General features: G+C 36.0%; 1 protein-coding gene across 1 annotated transcript in view; it reads right to left on the reverse strand.

Annotated features, from left to right (window-relative positions):
- Window positions 1–7,154: 7,154 nt before the first annotated feature.
- Window positions 7,155–20,224, reverse strand: part of LOC139692208 (beta-glucuronidase-like) — a 29,606-nt gene continuing 16,536 nt past the window's right edge. Inside the window, exons 6-12 of the mRNA XM_071590271.1 lie at window positions 17,849–17,992; window positions 17,420–17,592; window positions 14,989–15,132; window positions 13,275–13,359; window positions 9,845–10,021; window positions 7,491–7,629; window positions 7,155–7,291 (exon numbers count right to left, since the gene is read on the reverse strand). Of these exons, the coding sequence (XP_071446372.1) occupies window positions 7,155–7,291; window positions 7,491–7,629; window positions 9,845–10,021; window positions 13,275–13,359; window positions 14,989–15,132; window positions 17,420–17,592; window positions 17,849–17,992 (999 nt within the window). The remainder of the gene's footprint in view (window positions 7,292–7,490; window positions 7,630–9,844; window positions 10,022–13,274; window positions 13,360–14,988; window positions 15,133–17,419; window positions 17,593–17,848; window positions 17,993–20,224) is intronic.

Genomic DNA, 20,224 nt, shown 5'->3' on the forward strand with positions numbered 1-20,224 from the left:
TCTAGTTTCGCCATGTTTATGTTAGTTAATGCAATTATCAATTCATCACAGATTTTAATGAAACCATATGCTCGAGTTATTTTGAGCTAGTGCAATACAATTTTAAAATAGCATCTTCTATTTGGTGGCTTAACAACAAAAAATTGATGAAAAATGAATGATTATGCTCAATTGATTCTTACACAACAAACATTTTTTCCATAATTACAACTATTTAAGGAAATAAATTTGATGTAAAAATTAATAGCTATGATTTTTCCTGCATAGAAACCGAATGTTCACTTGGTTACAACCCTTTTGCAGGAGCTAGTGGAATATTCACCAGTCAGAGGAAGCATATGCTAGGAAAGTTGCTAACTTCCTTTATTTTGCCGGGCCTCATTTTGAGAGAAGACTTTTTGTGAGGAGTTATTAAGACATTTAGCAAGCGAGAAGAAATGAAGCAATTTCTTCGTGGAATGTCTACCTATGCAAGGTCCATTTGAGAAACTCCGTTCCAGATTCAGAACGATTGTATTCATTAAGGTAACCAATTTAGCTATTGATTATATACAATTAATTGTTACTTGATCCTAGTTTTGAAGAATAATTACCACATGGAGTTGGGTGTGGCGCATTTGAGTTCCTTCGACCAATTTTCGGAATTAGGCAATCACTCCAGGTTATTATTCGCAGCAGGAAATTGTTACTTGTAAATTTTCGAATTATTATTGATTAATAAATAGATTCATAAGATTGAAAATAATCATCAAGAATTATAGTCGTTATGAATTGAGTTCTCGTTGACGCGGTATCTCAATTTGGGCGATTTTGTCGCCGGGAAATGCATCGAATGCTGTAGTGGTCAGACGTTATATTGCATCACATCACGTTTTCTCAACTGACACCACTATGTTCGATGACTAGGAAATTCATCATTCAAGTAAAATTGGCGAATTTGGATTTGCTCGACGAACAATTTTCATTTCCTTATCCACAGAGATAGAGAATATATCTATCCAATTTTTCATTGTAAGGGTTTTTAGTATCGTAGAATGAGAAAATTAGCTTAATAACTTAAGTCATAGTCACGGAAAAGCCTATTTTCATAATAAAACAGGATGTGACTCGATTATTAAAATTTACATGCACATAAATTTATTATTTATTTATTTTATAGTTACGTTGCAATTAGGCGATTTTCCTGGTGGCAACGGTCAAGTGACATTAGTCACATTAAATTGTATAATTAGATTGTATCTACTGCATACCTAATTTTAAGGCAATATTTATTAGTTATTATTAAAATATTAAGTACAGCAGGAGAAAGGACACTTTCTGTATTCAAATTCTTCCCATACATAACGAAAACGTTTCTGGTAACTGTACAATTAGGGAGTAGTTATGGACGGAGTCGGGCTGAAGTTATAATTTTTGTGATTAAAGGTGAGAGGCTAATAATTTTGGTCAAAATAGAGGGCGGGAATGTTGGAGAGAAACCCGGTGTCGGTCCACGTGATCCTCCGATAGTAAGGATCAGAATATGTGCATCGACCAACCTGGCTGAAACCTTAACTTAATCGGGGGAAGCCATCACAATATCCTCCACACCAAACCGATTTCATGCATTGTCAATGAAGGGCTTTAAAAAGCTGGTATCGAGTTGGCAAGGAGGAAAGTCGGCATCAAGCGTTCGTTCTCTAATCGGGAGCTCCGTGCCCACTCTTGCTTTGAGGGTCATTTTTTCATTAGCATTGGATAGCCGCTGGGTGACACGGAAAATTTCGAAAGGAGTAAGGAAATGATTTTTACCGGCAGAGGGCTTTCAGAAAATTTTATTCACCTTAGGAAAATCACCTGTTTTTTCATTCCTGAGAGCAGTCTTCAATCGTTGTAATAGTTCGTAAACAAAAGTTTAGTTTCCTTCTCGTTGACTTTTTTTCTGAGTTTTTGCATGGCATTAAGGACTAATTTCAAATGCTAAATAAACGTTAATACTATGTAAACCGCCTGTAATTCAAGTTTCAATCTGATTCGCTCGGGAATTTTCAATATTAAATTTGTCTATATTGCGAATTAACCTCGACCATTAAGGGAGGAAAACTATATCGGATTAGTTCACGCAATTTACCCGCACGACGCGTCAACATTTTTCGACCTAAGAAAACCCCGTTGGCATTCAAGTGTTTGCCTTCTGTTATCAGAACTGTTCCAGTTCAATTCCATGCATCCCGTCTCATCTAGTGTCGTCGTTGAGTAATGTGAAAGGTTCAAAGGGTTCTCATCCATTTTATCAAGTGGTGAGTCAAAATTTTTGCATGGAATTCCCACTTGAGATCTTAGAGCCAATTGGTTCTCTGTGGTGTTGACATTATGAAATGCATGACTATTCAAAACTATCTCTTATCACTGGTTATTAACATAGATGAAGTAAAAGTACTGATAAGGCAAGTTACGAACACGGAGTTTGTATGGTGAACTCGGGAAAAAAGTTCCCGTCGTCATTGTCACAATGGCACGAAATAAGTGGAAGGGTAAATCAAATCTTGACTCATTACTACAATGTTCCATTATAATGATTTACAATATAAACTTGTGTTAATTATGTACTCAGTTATCTTTTGCTACATATGATGATTTATGATAGAAATGTAGGTACTTATTATACACTCAGATGTCTTCTGTTACAAATTACGATGACACTCATTCTGTTCTCTGTACTTTTTGTGATATTGGAGGTCTCTAAAAAATATCTGCTTATCCTCTTTGTCCCGCTTCTGTCATAAAACTTTTACCACATGGCTGAAATAGTGTGATTTTTAGCGTTGAGCCGAAAATCAGTTACATCGTAAATTAAAAAAAAAAAATCCAGAATTTAGGTTCTTCAATTGATTCCGAAGCCAGTAACAAGTTCCAACTTAACTTGCTGAGTTCTATTGTTCTTCGTTTGGTTCATTGGCAAGTGGTAAATTTCTAAAATGTTCTTTTTGGATTTTTCTATTTATTTCAACAAATATAATGGCAAAGTAAAGGCTAAAAAGCCGGATTTGAAAAAAAACAATAGGATGAATTGACGGAAAAAAACAAACTCATATTTTAATGCATGCATTCAAAAGTATTCTATATCTCATATTAATAATGGACGACCAACGTCGTTTATTTTAATTGGCAAATCTTCAGGATAGTTTCTAAAATTTATTGTCTATTCTGGTGACGATGGTAGGAACAAAAAACGAAGAAATTGTTACCTCGATCTTGATTAATGCTCCTGTTTGATCATATACTCAGAGATTTCAGCCGATATCTGTTGGTCACGTCCTCCCGTCATCCAAGAAAGGACTTTTGGACGCAACCTCGGCGTCAGTCGCCCAGCTAAACTGAGGCGAGCGTGACTCCGTTTCGTGACGAACGCCTTTCTCTGAGTCTAGTTTACGGCTTGACTCCATATTTGTCTCCTTTGTCCCTCAAAATTGCCTTCGAAGCCTTGCTTTGATTTTTTGGAACCATCATCGTGTATCATATCTTAAACAAGCTGTAAACAGGTACTAAGTTAACTCTTTAGACATTTCTTACTCTGGGAGAAGAGGGGTATCGGCTCAACTGCATAAAGTAAATGAGAACGAGAGTCAAGTTTAGTTGGAAGCTTTTCTTACAGAATGCCAGGTGGTAATCATTATATATATATATGATTACTTCTATATCTTCAGAGGAAGACGGATTGTTTCCGTCGAAATATCAAGAAATAACGTGTGAGTGTTCTTCTTTTTTTGTGTTTCTATATTGTGTGTTACTGTGTATTGTACTATTCGGCACTTCCGTGTTACGTCTACGAAAGCATATATATATATATCTAGCAGATAAAACTACATGTTTTGTAAACATTATCATCAGATTATGCCTCCCAAACACTTTCGTCAACCGACCTCTTGTTATGGCTTGGACAACGATATTACCCATTAATTTAAGGAATGTAGGCTCTATGTATCAAAAGATATTGATGCAATGTACTTTATACTTTATCTAAATGATAACGACGGAAAAAAATGCAGAAACGTAACTGTACCTTCGAGTGTTCTTTTAGCACATTATAACCTATAATATTCAGGATCTCAGATAATTATTAATTTTAGTTATCGTTGCAACATTTTTTGGTGATTGTTAAAAGTGGTATCATTTGTGGCTACTTAAGCTGAAGAATATAGTTACTATTTAATATAAATTAATTTATTAAATTAAAGTAATGAATGTAATTTAAGGAATATATTTAACAATAACTGAATTTATAACAAATAAAATCAAAGTTCTTGGTGAAATTTAAAATATAAATTCTTATAAATTACCGCGCTTCATTTTTTAATATCAGAAGAATTACAATTTTTTTACTTTATTAAAATTTTGAGTGCATAGCATAAGTGGAAAATGAACCAATGGAGTTAATCAGTATTATATTTTAAATGCAGACATTTTATAGAGGCAGGAAAGCCGCTTATAAATGACGTTAGCATTGACTGCGGTAAATCGTTTGAAGCTAAGTATGGCAACCAGTCCACCTCAATGTATACAAACACAGTCCATTGGGGCAGTTTCCTTCTTCAGTAGAAATTCCAAGTTTGCTCAACAAGGGGATTTTATGCCACTATTTTGTTGAATCTCTTCCCTCTCTTTATACAGTTCAAGGAAATTTCAATGATGAGCTAGGCGATGGTGAAAATTCTTCTCTAGTTATAGAGAAGCCCTTCGAGAGGGGAAAGCAATAGTGGAACAGTTTATTTTTAGTCGGCGTAGTAGAAGGTCGTACCAGAACTGACTTGTTTAAAGTAAAATGTTACGTTTAGTCATCAATGGGGCAATCAGCATGTAATGTCCATTGTTCACTCTCCTTAAAATTGTGACTCACAAAGCAGGTCGTCCGTGACTGTGTGCAGTCTAGTCCTGGACTAAGTGCCATATTATTACCGACAGATTTTTACTGTTACTTATTGTGTGCCATATACTGTAGAAACATGGGGCTAAAATGTCAGACTTAACAATCAAAGAAAATCAGTTAGGTCGAGGAAGCAATTCGAAATAGCCTTCCAATGTATCACATGTACCAACAGAGCATTTTATGCTAATTCATTTTCACTTAACCTCACTCTACTTTCGATTAAATTTGAGAATTTAGAGCTACTGCAAAAACAAACATAAACTATTTTAAGTATTTCGAGATAGAGGAAATATTTCGTTTTTAGGTAGGGTTTTAATTTGGAAATACTAAAATAATTTGCCATTTCCCAAGGGATTTAGTCATGATATTGGAAAGTAGGACTATTTTCCTCAAATATTTCGAGCAAGTGTGTTTCTGTTTACATTCAGATGACTAATATTTTTCGGACACTTGTTTCAACTGCCTTTTACATGAATTTAATTTTTAATTAGCCTTGTAGGATAAGGTTTAAATGTCACCAATCCATATCATGTCTCTGTATTCACAGAAATGTATGCCTTCGAATCGCTTTCGCAAAATTCATGAGCATATTTAATGTTGAGTAACTAAAATTAGTAGTTCCAATTTTCCCTAAGATCTGTGTGTACAGTTGTTTGAACTAAAACAAATGGTGTACTCTGATGAGCTTTACATATATATATATATATATATATATATATATATATATATATATATATATATATATATATATATATATATATATATATATATATATATATATATAATCGCTGATGGATGGGAGATTGAACTCGACGGTAGGTGAAGAAAGAGATGGTAGTGAGGTAGTGGACTACGATTGAGGAGCAAGGAATGACCGCAGGGAGAAAGCAAGAGAGTTCGGCAGGAGACAGAGGTTATTCAACTGGTTTATTCACTTGGTTTAGACGCCAAAAAAAGGCGTAGATGTACATGGGCAATGCCAGGGGGCTCATTAAGGCATCATACTTATTATTTTTCGCTCAGAATAAGGAACAACGTGTTATATTCTCAGTTTTCCCAAGAGCGGATGTGGACTCAGATCACAATTTAATAATTATGAATGGTAGCACCCCACTCAAAAAGATAAAGCAGTGAAAAAGGTTTAGGAAATGGACCGTAGAAACACTAACCGACTCGACAAGGAAGTAGTATCAGCAGACTGTGGAGAAAATCATGAGTGAGGACAGGCATTTGGGTACTCGTATAAAGGAAGAGCAGGAGAATTAAAAAAAAAGGATTTTGGAAGCCGCAAAAGAAACAATAGTAAAAATGAATAGGAAATGGACAAGAAAACAATGGATTACGGACGAAATGATTAGAAAGATATACGAGAGAAGGAAATGGAAGAATATAAATACATAGTTAGGGAGAAGGAAGTACAAATACTTAAAAATTTCACTGAGGTGGGAAACAAATAGAGCGAAAGAATCGTGGTGGAAGATGTAGCGTGAGGAAATGGAAAATTTACAAAGGAAGGGTTAAATTGTTGCGCTGCACAAGAAGGTGAAAATACTGTAAGGGAGTAAGAAGATTAGCTTCACAATCGGATGTTATTCTATGAGATACTCCTGGATAAGCATAGCTTAGGTCCAGGGTTACTCGATGGCGAGATAGAAAGTCCATTGAGGGAATTTAAAGCAAATGGAACTTTTGACAAGAGAATGAGTATGTTAACTATGAATTGATTGTTAGTGAAAACATTAAGTAAAACAGGTAATAACTTTCATTAAAACTATTACCGTAAATGGAAGAAGAATTAAATTAATAGTAATGCATTCAACATAAAAATAAGGTTATTTTTAATTTAAAAATTGAACTTCAGAAATGTGCCGCTGAGAGGACTAGCGGAGAGGTTCAAGGAAAAGAAATGAACGCAAACTCGGATAACACCGGGTATAATCATTTTCAATGTTTAGGATTACTACAACTCTATTCTCAATGGGGAGATTTTTTATTTGCGTAGTAGTACCACCATGTCCACTTAGCGTCACCGAAGCACTTAAGATGTAAGATATCAAGTTACTCGTTTACCAGGGCTTTCTTGCTTCCTTTAGCTTTGGCATGATGTTAAGTTTTTCTCGAATTAACCGTATTATTACTCCTTTTGCCTGAGAGCTTTTTTGAAGTAAGAATTACTCTCCGCCATTTATTTTCATTTCATGTCATTAAATAAAATAGACGCAATACTTAATTAGGATAATTTAATTTATTATACACAGCTAGTATTATTTGATGGCGTTTGATTGACTAAGCACCAGTAGCGATCCTTCAGAACTCTTGCCGACCACTTGGGCTGCCTTGATCTGGTAAATACTCCTTTTCTGTTACCCACGACTCTTGTGATTCCTGCAATTATTTAATGAATGTAAAAGCACGTTAGATATTATAAATTATCTTCGAGATCTCTCTACTAATTACCTCTAACCGTCATAGAGCGGCCATAAGTTCTAAATAATATTGATTTAACGTTAAATTCAATTACTTAAAAATGCTGTGCAATAAAGGGTCATCCTTTCTGACCCATGGAGAATGTTTAATTATTTACCTTGACCTGTGGCGAAATCAGCAAAGTTCCAAATCATCTCACCAACGAAGAAACCTTTCGAACGGAGATTATTGAACGCTTTGAAATACTCTTTCATTAAAGCTACTTGATAATCTTCCGTCCAGACCGATTCCGGTTCCTGGAATGTAACAGCGATTTATAAAATTGACATTTTGATTTAGCAGAAAATATAAATAAAACACAATATGCGAGACTTTTATAGTAAAAAGTTCTATTCTAATATTTCAATTTTTACAACTTTCAGTAGACTGAATGAATGATATAAAATCTCATGCAAAATAGAAACTAAAGGATTATAAATATGGGAAATAATTTCCTCTTTGTCCTTTGTCTGTAGGTAGTTACAAAAATAATTGCTTCTGTCTATAAAATGTTAATTTTCATGTTGTGAGCAATAGATTGAGCATTTTGTAATGATACCATTAAAAATGTTGGAAAAGGAGATATTTTACAATATCTTATAAAACTTCGTAAATTCTTAACAATGATAACTCAGATAATATCTATGTGAATACGTCATCAAGTGTCGACTTTAACATATTCGATACTGCTATTCACGCAGCATTTATATAGTCAACCATCTATGCACATAGTTGTCACAATGGTAGCTTATGACATTCAGTGCTTTGTGTAATGTTTTGCAATATTTGTCATTCATACAATATTTTGTCCGACATAGTCCAACATTTCTGCTATTTTCCTTCATTCTTGTCCACGATTTTGATATTTCACCCAGATAATAATTGTGTACGTAAAATTATGATTGCTTAATGGAATTTCAACACATTAATTACTATTGTTCACTCTATGGATATTAATAGCTAAAGCAGTGGTTGGATTCACAAGGCACTCCAAAGGATTGGATCGTTTTGTCAATTCATTAATGTTGAAAAAACAATTCATATCCTGGCCGATATACGATGCGGAGACACCTGGGTCAGCCAACGAATGCCTTGCCTGCAGAATTCCTTGGGTGCGCTTGATTATTTGAACCTTAAAAATTTCATTATATTTCGCATCACCAGTGATCAATCCGAAGCACGGTGTGGTGCATTTCTACTCCGTTTCTTCTCAGCCAACGTCTTCATTTTTCCATGACTCCTTTCGTCCACCTTTCTCATTATTTGCGTTGAAATATTTCCAGGTCTTCCTCTGTGATTCTTCTCGTTCATTCTTTAGTCCATTGCTGTCTTCAGAAGTATGCTATGCCTTAGTGAGAATCCAATAAGTCTATCTCTTCTCCTTCAATGTGTTAAAAAATCTCTTTTTCCCTGCTTTTCGTCGATGCTTTATCTATTCATCATACTTCGGGTAGTATCACACTGTCACTTCTTTTAATTGCATCACTTATGCAACAATTGAACTGTTTCACTTCCCCCTTCCTTAACATGATTGAAAAGCATGCTCCTGATATAACTATATCCACATAAAACATTCCCTTAAAGACTTTAGTGCCACCTGTTAATAGTATTTTCATCAGATTGGCTTCTTAGCCTGAGCATTTTCCTCGCTATATCTCTCTTATTATTGTCATTACAAGTAATCCTGATTGAAATTTAAAAAAAAATATTACTTGTTCTCATTTTTATGACACTTTATATTGAAGTTGACCTTGTGTTTCATGAAAACTATTTATATTCATTTACGTAGCCTTTAGGTTGTATTTCTTCATCATGTTTTCTAAACAGATTAGCATTTTTGTATGTTTTCCTTTATTCTCAGCCATACGTATACCTTTGCCATCATAATACCGATTTTTATTCCGTAGGTATAACGGCAACTAGTTTTTAGTCTTAAAATACGTCGTATCAAAAAATATGTTCAGCTATATTCCTTTCCTGAACATAGAATATTGTAAATTTTCAGAGAGTAATTCATTTGCTTGAAAACTCGCTTGAAATGAGCTTAATGAAATAAAAAAGAAATCTAATGGATTTATATTACCTGTTAATGGATTTTGGAACATGTTCTTATGAAATGGTCTGTTAATGAATGTTGGAACGCATGTTCTGAAGCGAGAGCGTGAATTTTGCCCGGTAGGGAAATAGTCAGATAAAAGGCATGCAATAATGCAAGGATATTAACTTTGAACGTAAAATTGTGCTAAATCTCGAGATTGAAAGAAGTTAATATAATGTCTGTTGTTAACTACGCTGACAAACGTTAACGCAAGCGCCTGAGGAAGTTATGAAAAGCCAGCTGAAATTGTAATCCTAAATGATTCATTGCATTTAATACCACAAAGAAACATAATTTTTAGCTCTTTCTGGTAAGTCCATGATACCATATCGAGGGCAACTTACGAAGACATCTCTGCCATCGACCATATTTACCGTGTGAAGCCCTGCCACGGCGTCAGCTCCGTATTCCGTCATGAAGACCGGCTTGTTGAATTTTTCATTCCACTTGGTGATTTCAGTTTCCACCTGATGCTGAACGAGCTCTAAGTGCCCAGTGTCCGAATACCACGAGTAGTATCGGTTGACTCCAATTATGTCCAAATACTGCGCCTGTATGGTAGAAGAGTTGAGACAATCATGGTGAATGGTTCAGTGGTAATCGGGAAAATTGGTCTGACTGAGAAGCACTAGAAAGCTCTTCCAAGCATTGCAGCTATGTTAGAAAGAAAGATATTCTCTGGATGTCAAGAGAAAATGCAACCACCATGAAAAAGAAAAAGTTATGATATGCTCACAGAAAAGCAATGCTGTATTTAGAAAAGTTATGGGTGTTTGATAAGGTATATTATTTCTCAAATTTCATGAATCACGTCCAAGTGTAATATGTATATTTGATATTATAATTTAAGAATTAAAATGTTTAGCCATTATGACAGGACATTTTTATGCCAATCAAATTTTGAATAGAGTACGACACTGCAACTCACATTTTTTAAATCTTTCCTTGTAAAAATTGATTCTTGATGTGCGAGCACTATTTCAATAACTCACACACAGTTTAAAAATTGATCTAAATAACTGATTTCCATAGTTTAGCTAGGAAATGAATGTTATCTTGAAAGCAAGAATTATAGCATATGTGAAGTAAGAAATCAGCTGGCAGTTTTCTGAGGGTTAATTTGTTAACGCGGGTTATATTATGCTGCTGATTTAAAATAAATACGAGAGATGAGAGGAAAATATAGTCTCAGGCAAAGATTTTAAGATCAGAGCTAATGAAGTTGCACAAAGCTGCATTATCAGTTGCGCTATTTCAAAATGTTACCTTTTGACTGAAGGCTTCGATGAGTATCTTTTTTTGGAAGTTTCAGAAGTCAGGTGAAGAATGTAGCTGGAGAAAGTGATATAATTGCGACAAAAATCATTGAATATTTTATCTATCCTTCACAGAATAAAATGTATACCATTCACCAATTACATTAAATCGTTGAAATGTTTTCAAAGCTATTGCTACTGGGAGTACGGATTGCGGAATTCTCATGCAGATAATGCGAATAGCTTCCATTTTGAAGAGGCAAAGCGACCTACGTCGGACATGCACGTAGGATATGGGGTGTTATTCTTCGTAATGCCCTTTTATAAGGTTGTTGCATGACCTAGACATCTTGTAAATTTGTCTTTATTCAGTCGATTCTTAAAACATTTTCAGTAATTGTGGCGATTGTACTATTTAATTGGCACACATTTTTGATGAAACCCTGCGATTTATTGTTATTGCATGCCATTCAATTAAAATCAAATGATATTAGTTTCTGATTAAAGGCTAGTGATGTTTATTGATAAAAGTGAAAGTTTTTCGAAATGACGGCATTAGCTTAACTGAATATGAGAAAGAGAGATGGAATGATGAGAACTTTGTGACTTACGATAATGTTCAAAATGTTCAAGTTAGAATTGTGCAGAAGATATCAAATGACTAGGAATGTTGTAACGGGATCACACTGTGGTAATTTTATCTCTATGGGTGAATTATGACTTTGAAGTGTTATGGCTTTTACGTTTGTCCTTGTGATGCCATCTTCAAGATGTCTTTGTCCTGCAAATGCCTTTGGCCTTTACCAGCTTGATACTTTGGAAGCAAATTGGCTGTGTTACATGCACGATAGTTTAGACATGACCGCCACCTTTCCTATTGCAGTGAGAAATACACCGCCAATATAATCGCATAATGTATTCACGCATATTTATTTGGTCTTTCCGTTTCTAAAACACGTTCAATGCCATTCAATTCACCTACATATATTTGAAAGTTCCGCGATAGTCTGTCACTTATTCAACATCACTAAGTACATGATGCAAAAGAAGAGACGAGACGAAGGAAGAAACCTCCTCAAACTAAGCAAACTCGTTGGTTTAGCTTTATAAAGCCGTTACATATGCATGAATAAGTAAGTTAATGTACATATAAACAACTAAAAAATGATTTATTTTTCGAAGATGTATTTTGTTGAATGTGGAGGAAAATAGGTTGGTGAAAATCGTATTTCAAAATCCCTGAAATTTTTTTTATATTCTTTGGATTGAAATGGCGCTGAAAGTTGTCTTTCTTTATTTTTGAAAGTGACCACAGAATAATTTGAAATATCTGTCGAGGCATTGTGAAAGTATAGGACGGAATGGATGATTTATCATCAATTTTCTAAGTACATAAATATTATTAAACACTAGCTAGATAATTTGGGAATGAAAGCGCCTACCAATTACTCCGTAACAGGTGAGCAATAACACGCTATAATAAATCAAAACCTACATATTGACATATTGATATAAATTCCAGAGAAAATTGTCGATAAAAATTTTAAGCGTAAATCAAACAGAATGTCGTATGACCTGGAGCGCATTACTTTAAGCCGGAGGCCAAGTCGATCCAGACATACTTCAAATGACCATCGTTTTTTAACTTGCCTACATTTCAAATGATGTGATTTTGAGAGTTAAATATTGAGTTCACGACATTTTATGGAGAACTTGGAGCTTGACATCTGAACTTACATATTAGAAAACTCGGCTCTGACGCTGTATTAATAAACATTAATACTACTAAAGGGGTCGGAAAGGTGGTGGTCGTTGATCAAATCGTTTTTGTTACGTACAAGATTATCGACTTTATATCGTTGGTTGATGGCTGCTGTCACCGGACGGGTCTTGTCCAGGGTCCTGACATGCTCGACGACTGACCTGCAGTGAAAGCGGAGAGATATACCTGAACATTGGAGATGCTTAGCAGGGCGTCATCAATGGCATGATGGAGTATTTTCACTCCACATATCAGAAATTGTACCGATGATCCTTGAAGAATTTTCGCAATGGTAGATATCGCATTTTTCTCATGGCCTTATTTGTCCTTTTTGCTTAGATTATGTCAATGAGTGCATTATGTGGAACCGAAAATGGCGGTTGAATCAACTAATACCTACTTATGGGCGCATTTACATTAAGGTATGATTTTCAAATCCCGGCTGGTACGAGATTATTCGATGCATCTCCAATGACTGTGCGATTAGTATGAATTGAAACCACTCATAGTATCCTTGAGCTGGAAAATAACTGATTTTCTTCGGATCCAAATGCTTTTGTTCGGCTGGAATGGGAAATATTCTCGCCCGAAGGTTGGAAAAAACAGTTCCCATTACCGTAGGCCTTGGTGCCGGTCTAAGTGCGCTGTTCACTGGAAGTTTCTTTCGGGGAGATAATATTTAAAAAAAAAACAAAGTTGTTTATTCTCAGCTAAGATAAGTTAGACGGTAATGGTAGTGGCTTGTACTGGGGCTTGGTCTTGGTAGTTGTCGGTGAGGGTACCTACGGCCTTGTCATTGTAGTACTGCTGCGCCGTCGCCATGGTGATAGGCCGGCTGTCGTCCAATGACTTGGTGTGGTTGACGATTTTGCTGCAGGAAATTCAAGTTGAAGGAATGGAACATGCCACAACAGAAGAGAAACAGAAAGCTTAGCAGAATTGAAATTACAAACAGAGCAATCAGGAGTGGCGAGCTAGTATGCTAATTCGCCAATTCAAAATGCCGAAACGCATGTCGGATATGTCGAGGTATTGTTTTATTTCGAGTTCGATTCATTCCTAAAAAATTGAATAGAATAAAATTTTTCCACAAAATTACATTTGGTACTGTTGATTCTATTTTAATTCATATTTGAAATTTTGTGCTTTTTAATATTTAAGCTTTATCACCAATGTCATCATTATATCAATCACGGTAGATTACATCACATGAAAAATATGCTTCCCAGTTATTGGCTATTATTGTTGTAATAGCTAGTCTACCGATTAGTGTGATTATATTTTTTATTTCTAAATACTATTAGACGTGGACTCGTTGTATTCTAAAGCGCTTTATCACAATATTTGACCCCATAATATTTCATTTCTATGCTCTTCATGATTCGTAACGCCCGTATATCCCTCAAAATGACGACTCTTTTCCTCCTTCTTTTGAGAAAACTTAACATTATCCTTTCTATACATTGAATCCTCAACCACAGCCTTCAGGTTTGCACTTTTCCCAGCATCTCCTTCATCTACTTGCCTTGCTCCTTTTAACTTATTCCCCTTCCTCATCATTGTAAGCACATGTATATTATGTATAATATTCGTTGAGCTTATTTACATCCATTATATTTCATCCCTCTTTGTTCAAGGCCAACTTTTACAAATCTCTAGTCTAACCTCATCCTCTTCCCTTTGAGGATCAGATTTCAGAACCATACTATGCTACGTTCCACATCAAAGCATTTGCTATTCTTTTTCTACGTTTTTAATCAGACTATTTATCTCTAATACTTGTTACTCCTGATCTCTTATTGTCCTCATTGTTAATTCTGTCGTTTGCCAAGTTACGCGCCGCTCAATGTCCTAGGCGTGGAATGCTCTGTAGTGCTACCTCAGCACAATAAGACTGGTTCTGTACTGACTATCTTAGCATCCTGGTATTCCAGAAATTAAAAGAAAAATTGCGCCCTGCATGAATGTTATTGAAGTCATCAACCGACAACGCATCTGTAGGTAAAAGTAATTGCTCATGTGGGAAACCTGCTTAATTATAGCCATTTATGTCGGGGCGTTTGACTGGAAGAATCATCTCATATGCCTGCTTTTTTCTTCCTACAATTATTAATTAAATATGGTATTCCGCGGTAATTTTTTCCGAGAATGCGAGGTTCATATAAGGATTCATATAGAGAACTCTGAGTTTGTTAGTTGGGATTCCATTAGGTTAGCATGAACTTATTATTATTGTTCTGATCTTGATGCACCGTTGCAAAGGTATGATTGTTTATAATAGCGTTTTCTAAATAATGACAGAATTCTTAAACATTCGTAATTATCACAAATATATTTTCGACAAATTCTATATGACGAAGAAAAAATATTTAAATTCGTGTGTGTGATGAGAATAATTTTAAATTATTTAACACTATCTTAATTTATTATTTTAAATTATTGCCATTGAGACATAATTGAATTGCCTTGCACTAGTTTTTATGAGTTATGCAATGGATACCTGAAATACGGCCCAGCAGCAATCCTCTGAGATCTTGGTTCATTGGCAATGGACCACATGATGACACTCGGTCGGTTCTTGTCTCGTTGTATCAGCTCTGACATAACGGTTTTATGCCGTTCCAGAAGTTCATCATCATAGTTACTGGAAATTGAAAGGGTTTGTTATTACGAATAATTATGAAATTTTATTGCAAATTTTATCTCAAGAGGAAACAGCATCCTCCATTTGTGAATTACTTAATGAAGAATGTCAATAAAGCCGACGAGAGAAGCTTCAAAATTAGTCGAGACGAAGCATCGTGTGGCTAGTGATCAGGCATAAAAATTACGGAAAAATATATCTTTTTGTCATCTCCTAATCGAATCATATATTCGTATCCGTAAAGTACTATCTTCGCCCTTATGTGTTCAATTTGAAGTTCCTCCACTTAAATATCAATATCTTCCGGTCACTGTCAATAAGAGTTTTATCAGCTGTACGTAGTATGCCAATGAAGCCAATATTTGAAAGCTCCATGGATTAAGCAATGCTACCTCCTACCAAAGTTCCCACTTAACGCTATACTTTTACACAATAAACAATCACATATTACTCTTAAACAATACATGCAATAAACCATTTCATGGTTCCCCATAAACTATAACCGCCTTCAAAATAGTGTTTATTTTTCTCTATTTACCTAGCTTACTCAACATTCTCCCCTACCTTGGAGTTCAGAATTCAATAATCTCTCAATGCCTCCTGTATTAATTTTTCCTGCCCTCTTGATTTTCTTCATTTGAATTTCTCTCTTCCCCTGCAATACCGAGCAACTATTTCATGTATTTTCCTTTCCGTTCATTTTATTTTTCCAATCTTCTCGACACCCATATTCCAAAAGCATCGAATTCACACTTGCCCTCTTTCCACGGCGAGTCGGCAAGTTTCGGAGTCGTAAAAAATTACCCATCATATTAGCTATCAATAATTGTGCTATTGTGAAATTATTGTCATTATATTAATTATTATTATCGATAATCTACTGTTTAATGTACTGCTATAGGATGGACAAAATCTGCCAAACGGCGCAGCGATAGTTTTCTTGCCTCTGCTAGCGAAACACGACGCAGCTGCACTACCATAAGCCCATCTTAAATTCCGTATACTTCCTTCCTCCCTTCATTCCGTCCAACATCTTCATCCTATTCCTGTACCTTCATCGATTACCTAAAATTCTCTCCCCTATCACAGTCTTCAACATCCCATCGCTGATCAAAATACTGTTCATTCATTTTTCCTGCTTCCTTATGATTTCTCCCAACAATCCCCTCACTTCCCCTATCATGCCTCGGACTTCTTTTGTTTTTCTTTCTGTCCACTTAACTTTTTCCATCCTTCTCCGCACTCACATTTCAAAAATTTGAAAATTTGGTTTGGCCGGCCCCGGTGGCGGCGGGGTAACGTCCTCGTCTGCCATTCCAAGGGTTCGATTCCCGCCTGGGTGAGTTTCGCTCCATCTAGGGCTTGGGTGTTTGTAAATGTGACCATTGTTAACGTTGTTAATAGTTCGATGTAAAGGCCAAAATGTGCTGTTTTCGGACTTATACTGAATAAATAAATAAAATAAATAAATAAATAAAAGCCTCAAATCTACATTTATCATCCTGGTTCAATGACCATGTTTCTGCGCAGTACAAAACCACGCTCCTTATCAAAGTTGAAACGAGCCTTTTCTTAATATCCTTACCCAAGGTCCCTGCCACCAATACCCTCCTCCTTGTGGAAACTTCTTAGCTTAATGCAACTCATTCCTTTATGCCCCTATTATTTTTTTGACCATTTTGGTCCAAAACGCTACCGAGATACATACTGTTCTGCCCTCTCTAGCTCTATTATTTTAAATTCGTATGTGTGATCTGATGATTATATAAATATATATATGTGTGTGCGTTTTTATGTATGTGAAACGGTCCATCACACCTAGTAAGGTTAAAAATTTCCACCCATTATCATTGGATTTTAACAATATTTTGCAGATGTGACGAATACAAATAATGTAATGAAAAGCAAGCGATGGCTGGCAAAGAGTGACATGTTTTCTTTTTCGTTCGAATTACTATCGCATTGTCTTTCGTGACGGATACGATTATGGGCAATATTCGATAAATGAATTAACAACTTTCTTCTTCTATCCCACGAGAGATGCCAATTGGAACAAAAAATGCATAAAAATTTTGAAACGTTATGCAAAGCCATTAAAGTGTTTCCCGCATTCCAGGGTATCGAGATAGTACACCGGAATATACGTATTCAGCTTCTACATTTTTGGATCTCGTGGCTTCCTCGATCCCAAAGAAATCTCCATCAAAGATTCTTCAGTGTTCTGGTATTTGAGAACTTGTGACTTGGTAGTTAGTGAGTCTGCGAGAGGATTATTTTTAAATCTTACTCCAGGTTAACCGCCGGACACTCGTCGACAATAAGGAATCCCATTCTATCAGCAAAGTCCATAATCTCCTCGGCGTAAGGGTAGTGCGATGTGCGGTAGGAGTTGGCACCCACCCAGCTTAGAAGATTGTGGTCCCGGGTGACCAAGGGCAAGTCCAGACCTTTGCCTCGTATCTGTAACGTAGGGTGGAAGAGGGGAGGAGGGGAAAAAATGTCGCAGTGAAAATTGCGAATATCTTTATACAGTGTAAGAAAGGTCAGAAAGAGCACCAGACGTGCCAGTCATGGTGTTCAGGAAAACTGGGCAATGATCATGTTCCAGTAAAATTTTTGGAAGGTTTTCCGCAGTAGTCAATTTGCAACTCTATAGCAGTAAATTTAAAATTGACTCAGACTTCAAAAGATTAGGTTAAGCATGAAACTGTCTTACGTCGGAGTCCTCGTGTCTACCGAAGCCCCTTAGGTACACTGGTACACCGTTGATCTCGAGCGAGGTTTCATTCCACGTGATCATTCTAATTCCAATCCTCTGTCGGTAAATATCGATTGGTGTGTCATCCAGTTTCAGCCGAACCTGGAATGAATAAAACACAAGCGTGAAATTCTAAGATAAAGATATAGATTTAGATATTCAGTTTAATATTTAATGAAATGGCTCTGTGGTAGGGATTATAATTCAGAATGGGATTCAAGATAGTATGAATGAATACGTTCGCGTAGGAAAAAGGTCCACATTTTACTTATATCTGTTGCCTCCTTTCCAAGTTATGGGCATACCTCATCAAGCGCATGGGCGCTTCATCACCCTTTTAAATAAAGAGACCTTTTAAACAAATGCTTAAATGTGTCATCAGCTTCTTCCCTCGTGTCGCATCAGTCAATCTCGCCGTTCCGAGCCTTATTTCAATTTCGCCCGAGCATTTGATGACTCTTTCGGTATTTCATTTGCTGCTTTTGGATTATGCAGCTGATTTAAGTGGAAAAAAAGTGACAACCAAGTATTCCTCATCCTAATACTTCAATCATAAATAGAAAGTGAAATGTATTTATGAATTTGGGCTATCGCATTTTCTCTCATTTGTGTTCAAACACCTCTATTTCAAAGGTCTACGTCTTGCCTGTTGGGTTCTCGCACTTGATTCAGTTACTCTTCACCTTGTTTGTTACACGGCAGGAATTTCATGGTATCTGATAGAATAGGTGTCTTCGGAGGGGTCGATAAGAATTTGGGTCAATTTGTGCTCGTAACTGACTAAGGGTCGATGGAAAAAGTTAATTAAAATGGTTTATATAATAAATAACTAAATGCTATTGCATTAAAACTTACATATAGACGTGTCACGTCTCAATAACGTGATCGTTTGGCTAAGGAATTTATTTTCATTAATATTTTCAATTAAGTTTAAATCGCCGATACGCTCCCTTCATTTCAATTTAAACTACGACGTGCAAGAATATCTTCGATTTTCGCGTGAAACATATCTTGTTGAAACTTTTACTTCGTGCATTTTTGATCCCAAACCATATATATATGTATTTTTTCCTTACACTAGCCTAATTACCTAGGAAATATTAAAGCAGACTCGGTTGATAGAAATTTGAGAAATTCTTGAAGGGGTCGACGGTCAGAAAAGTTAGGAAATCCCTGTATTTAAAGGGATTCGTTTTTTTACATTTATAGTTTCCAACTATTCGAGAGTCTAGGTTTGATCGTTCTTCGCCACTTCTTTTCCATATCCATGCATCCGATATTCAAGATCCACTCACATCTTCGCCCAAGAGTGCTTCATGTAGAGAATAGCTATATTCATTATTATTATTGAAAGCGTGGAGAATCATTCAAATTGCTTCGTTGCTTTACGAGTACCAGAATGGAATGAAGAGAATCCTGCTCGCACCGTCGCAGGTCAGATTAAAGCGTAGAGAGATCAAGGCCTTCCCGCCTCCATCACATTCACTTTAAAAAAAAAAACCTGCTGGAAATATAGCTTTTTGAAGTTTTGTTACACCGCCATGACGTATTCGTTGTCTGAGGGATTGTATACCTCCGAGTGACCACCTCGCGATGCTCATGATAAAGGAATTTTGTTCTATCAGTAGATTTAACTCAAATGAAAACAGCAAAAATATGAGGTGTTCCATTTTTGCTGTTCTTTGTCTTCATATATTCCCTGATTTTTTCATCGCGGTTGTTATGAGAATAATAATAGTCCTTTGCGATTTCCATTTCTCGCGGTACATAATAAGTACGTTTAGTTCGTAATATCTGAGCGAGCGGAATTGAAACTTGGCCACGAGCAATATCCCCTTATGATTTATTGCAGCATGACATTTTTAAGAAAGAAACAGGCTTCTCGTTTATGCGCGCACTTACGCAATGGGATTGAACGATTTTGAGCGGGTATGACAACGACGTGAAGGGCAGTTGGATGCAGAATGCTTTTGAGCGCGTTCAATGATGTCGTATGGTTTTGGGCGTTTTCAAATAACATATCCCTTCCCTTTATCGCTGGTACTCACGGACCTAATTCTAAAAAGATATCACGTCGCTCTTCCCCTTACCCTCAAAGGTGATAAGGCAAATATTTTAATATTATCATGGAAAAAATACATCAAACAGGATGGGAAATTATATAATGCGATCTCTTGACGCATTATTGATCGTATTGGCAAGCCTGCTACAAATTATCATCTTCGCAAGAGGGCCAGATAATAGGATGGGAGGGAAGCAGTCATTGCTTTAGTCTACCGTGCCATTTGGTTACATACGGTGAAACCCCTCCCCACTCATTTTAACGAAAATATA

The sequence above is a fragment of the Hetaerina americana genome, unplaced genomic scaffold (genome assembly GCF_022747635.1).
Source record: "Hetaerina americana unplaced genomic scaffold, ioHetAmer1.1.p SCAF_4, whole genome shotgun sequence".
NCBI lineage: Eukaryota > Metazoa > Arthropoda > Insecta > Odonata > Calopterygidae > Hetaerina > Hetaerina americana.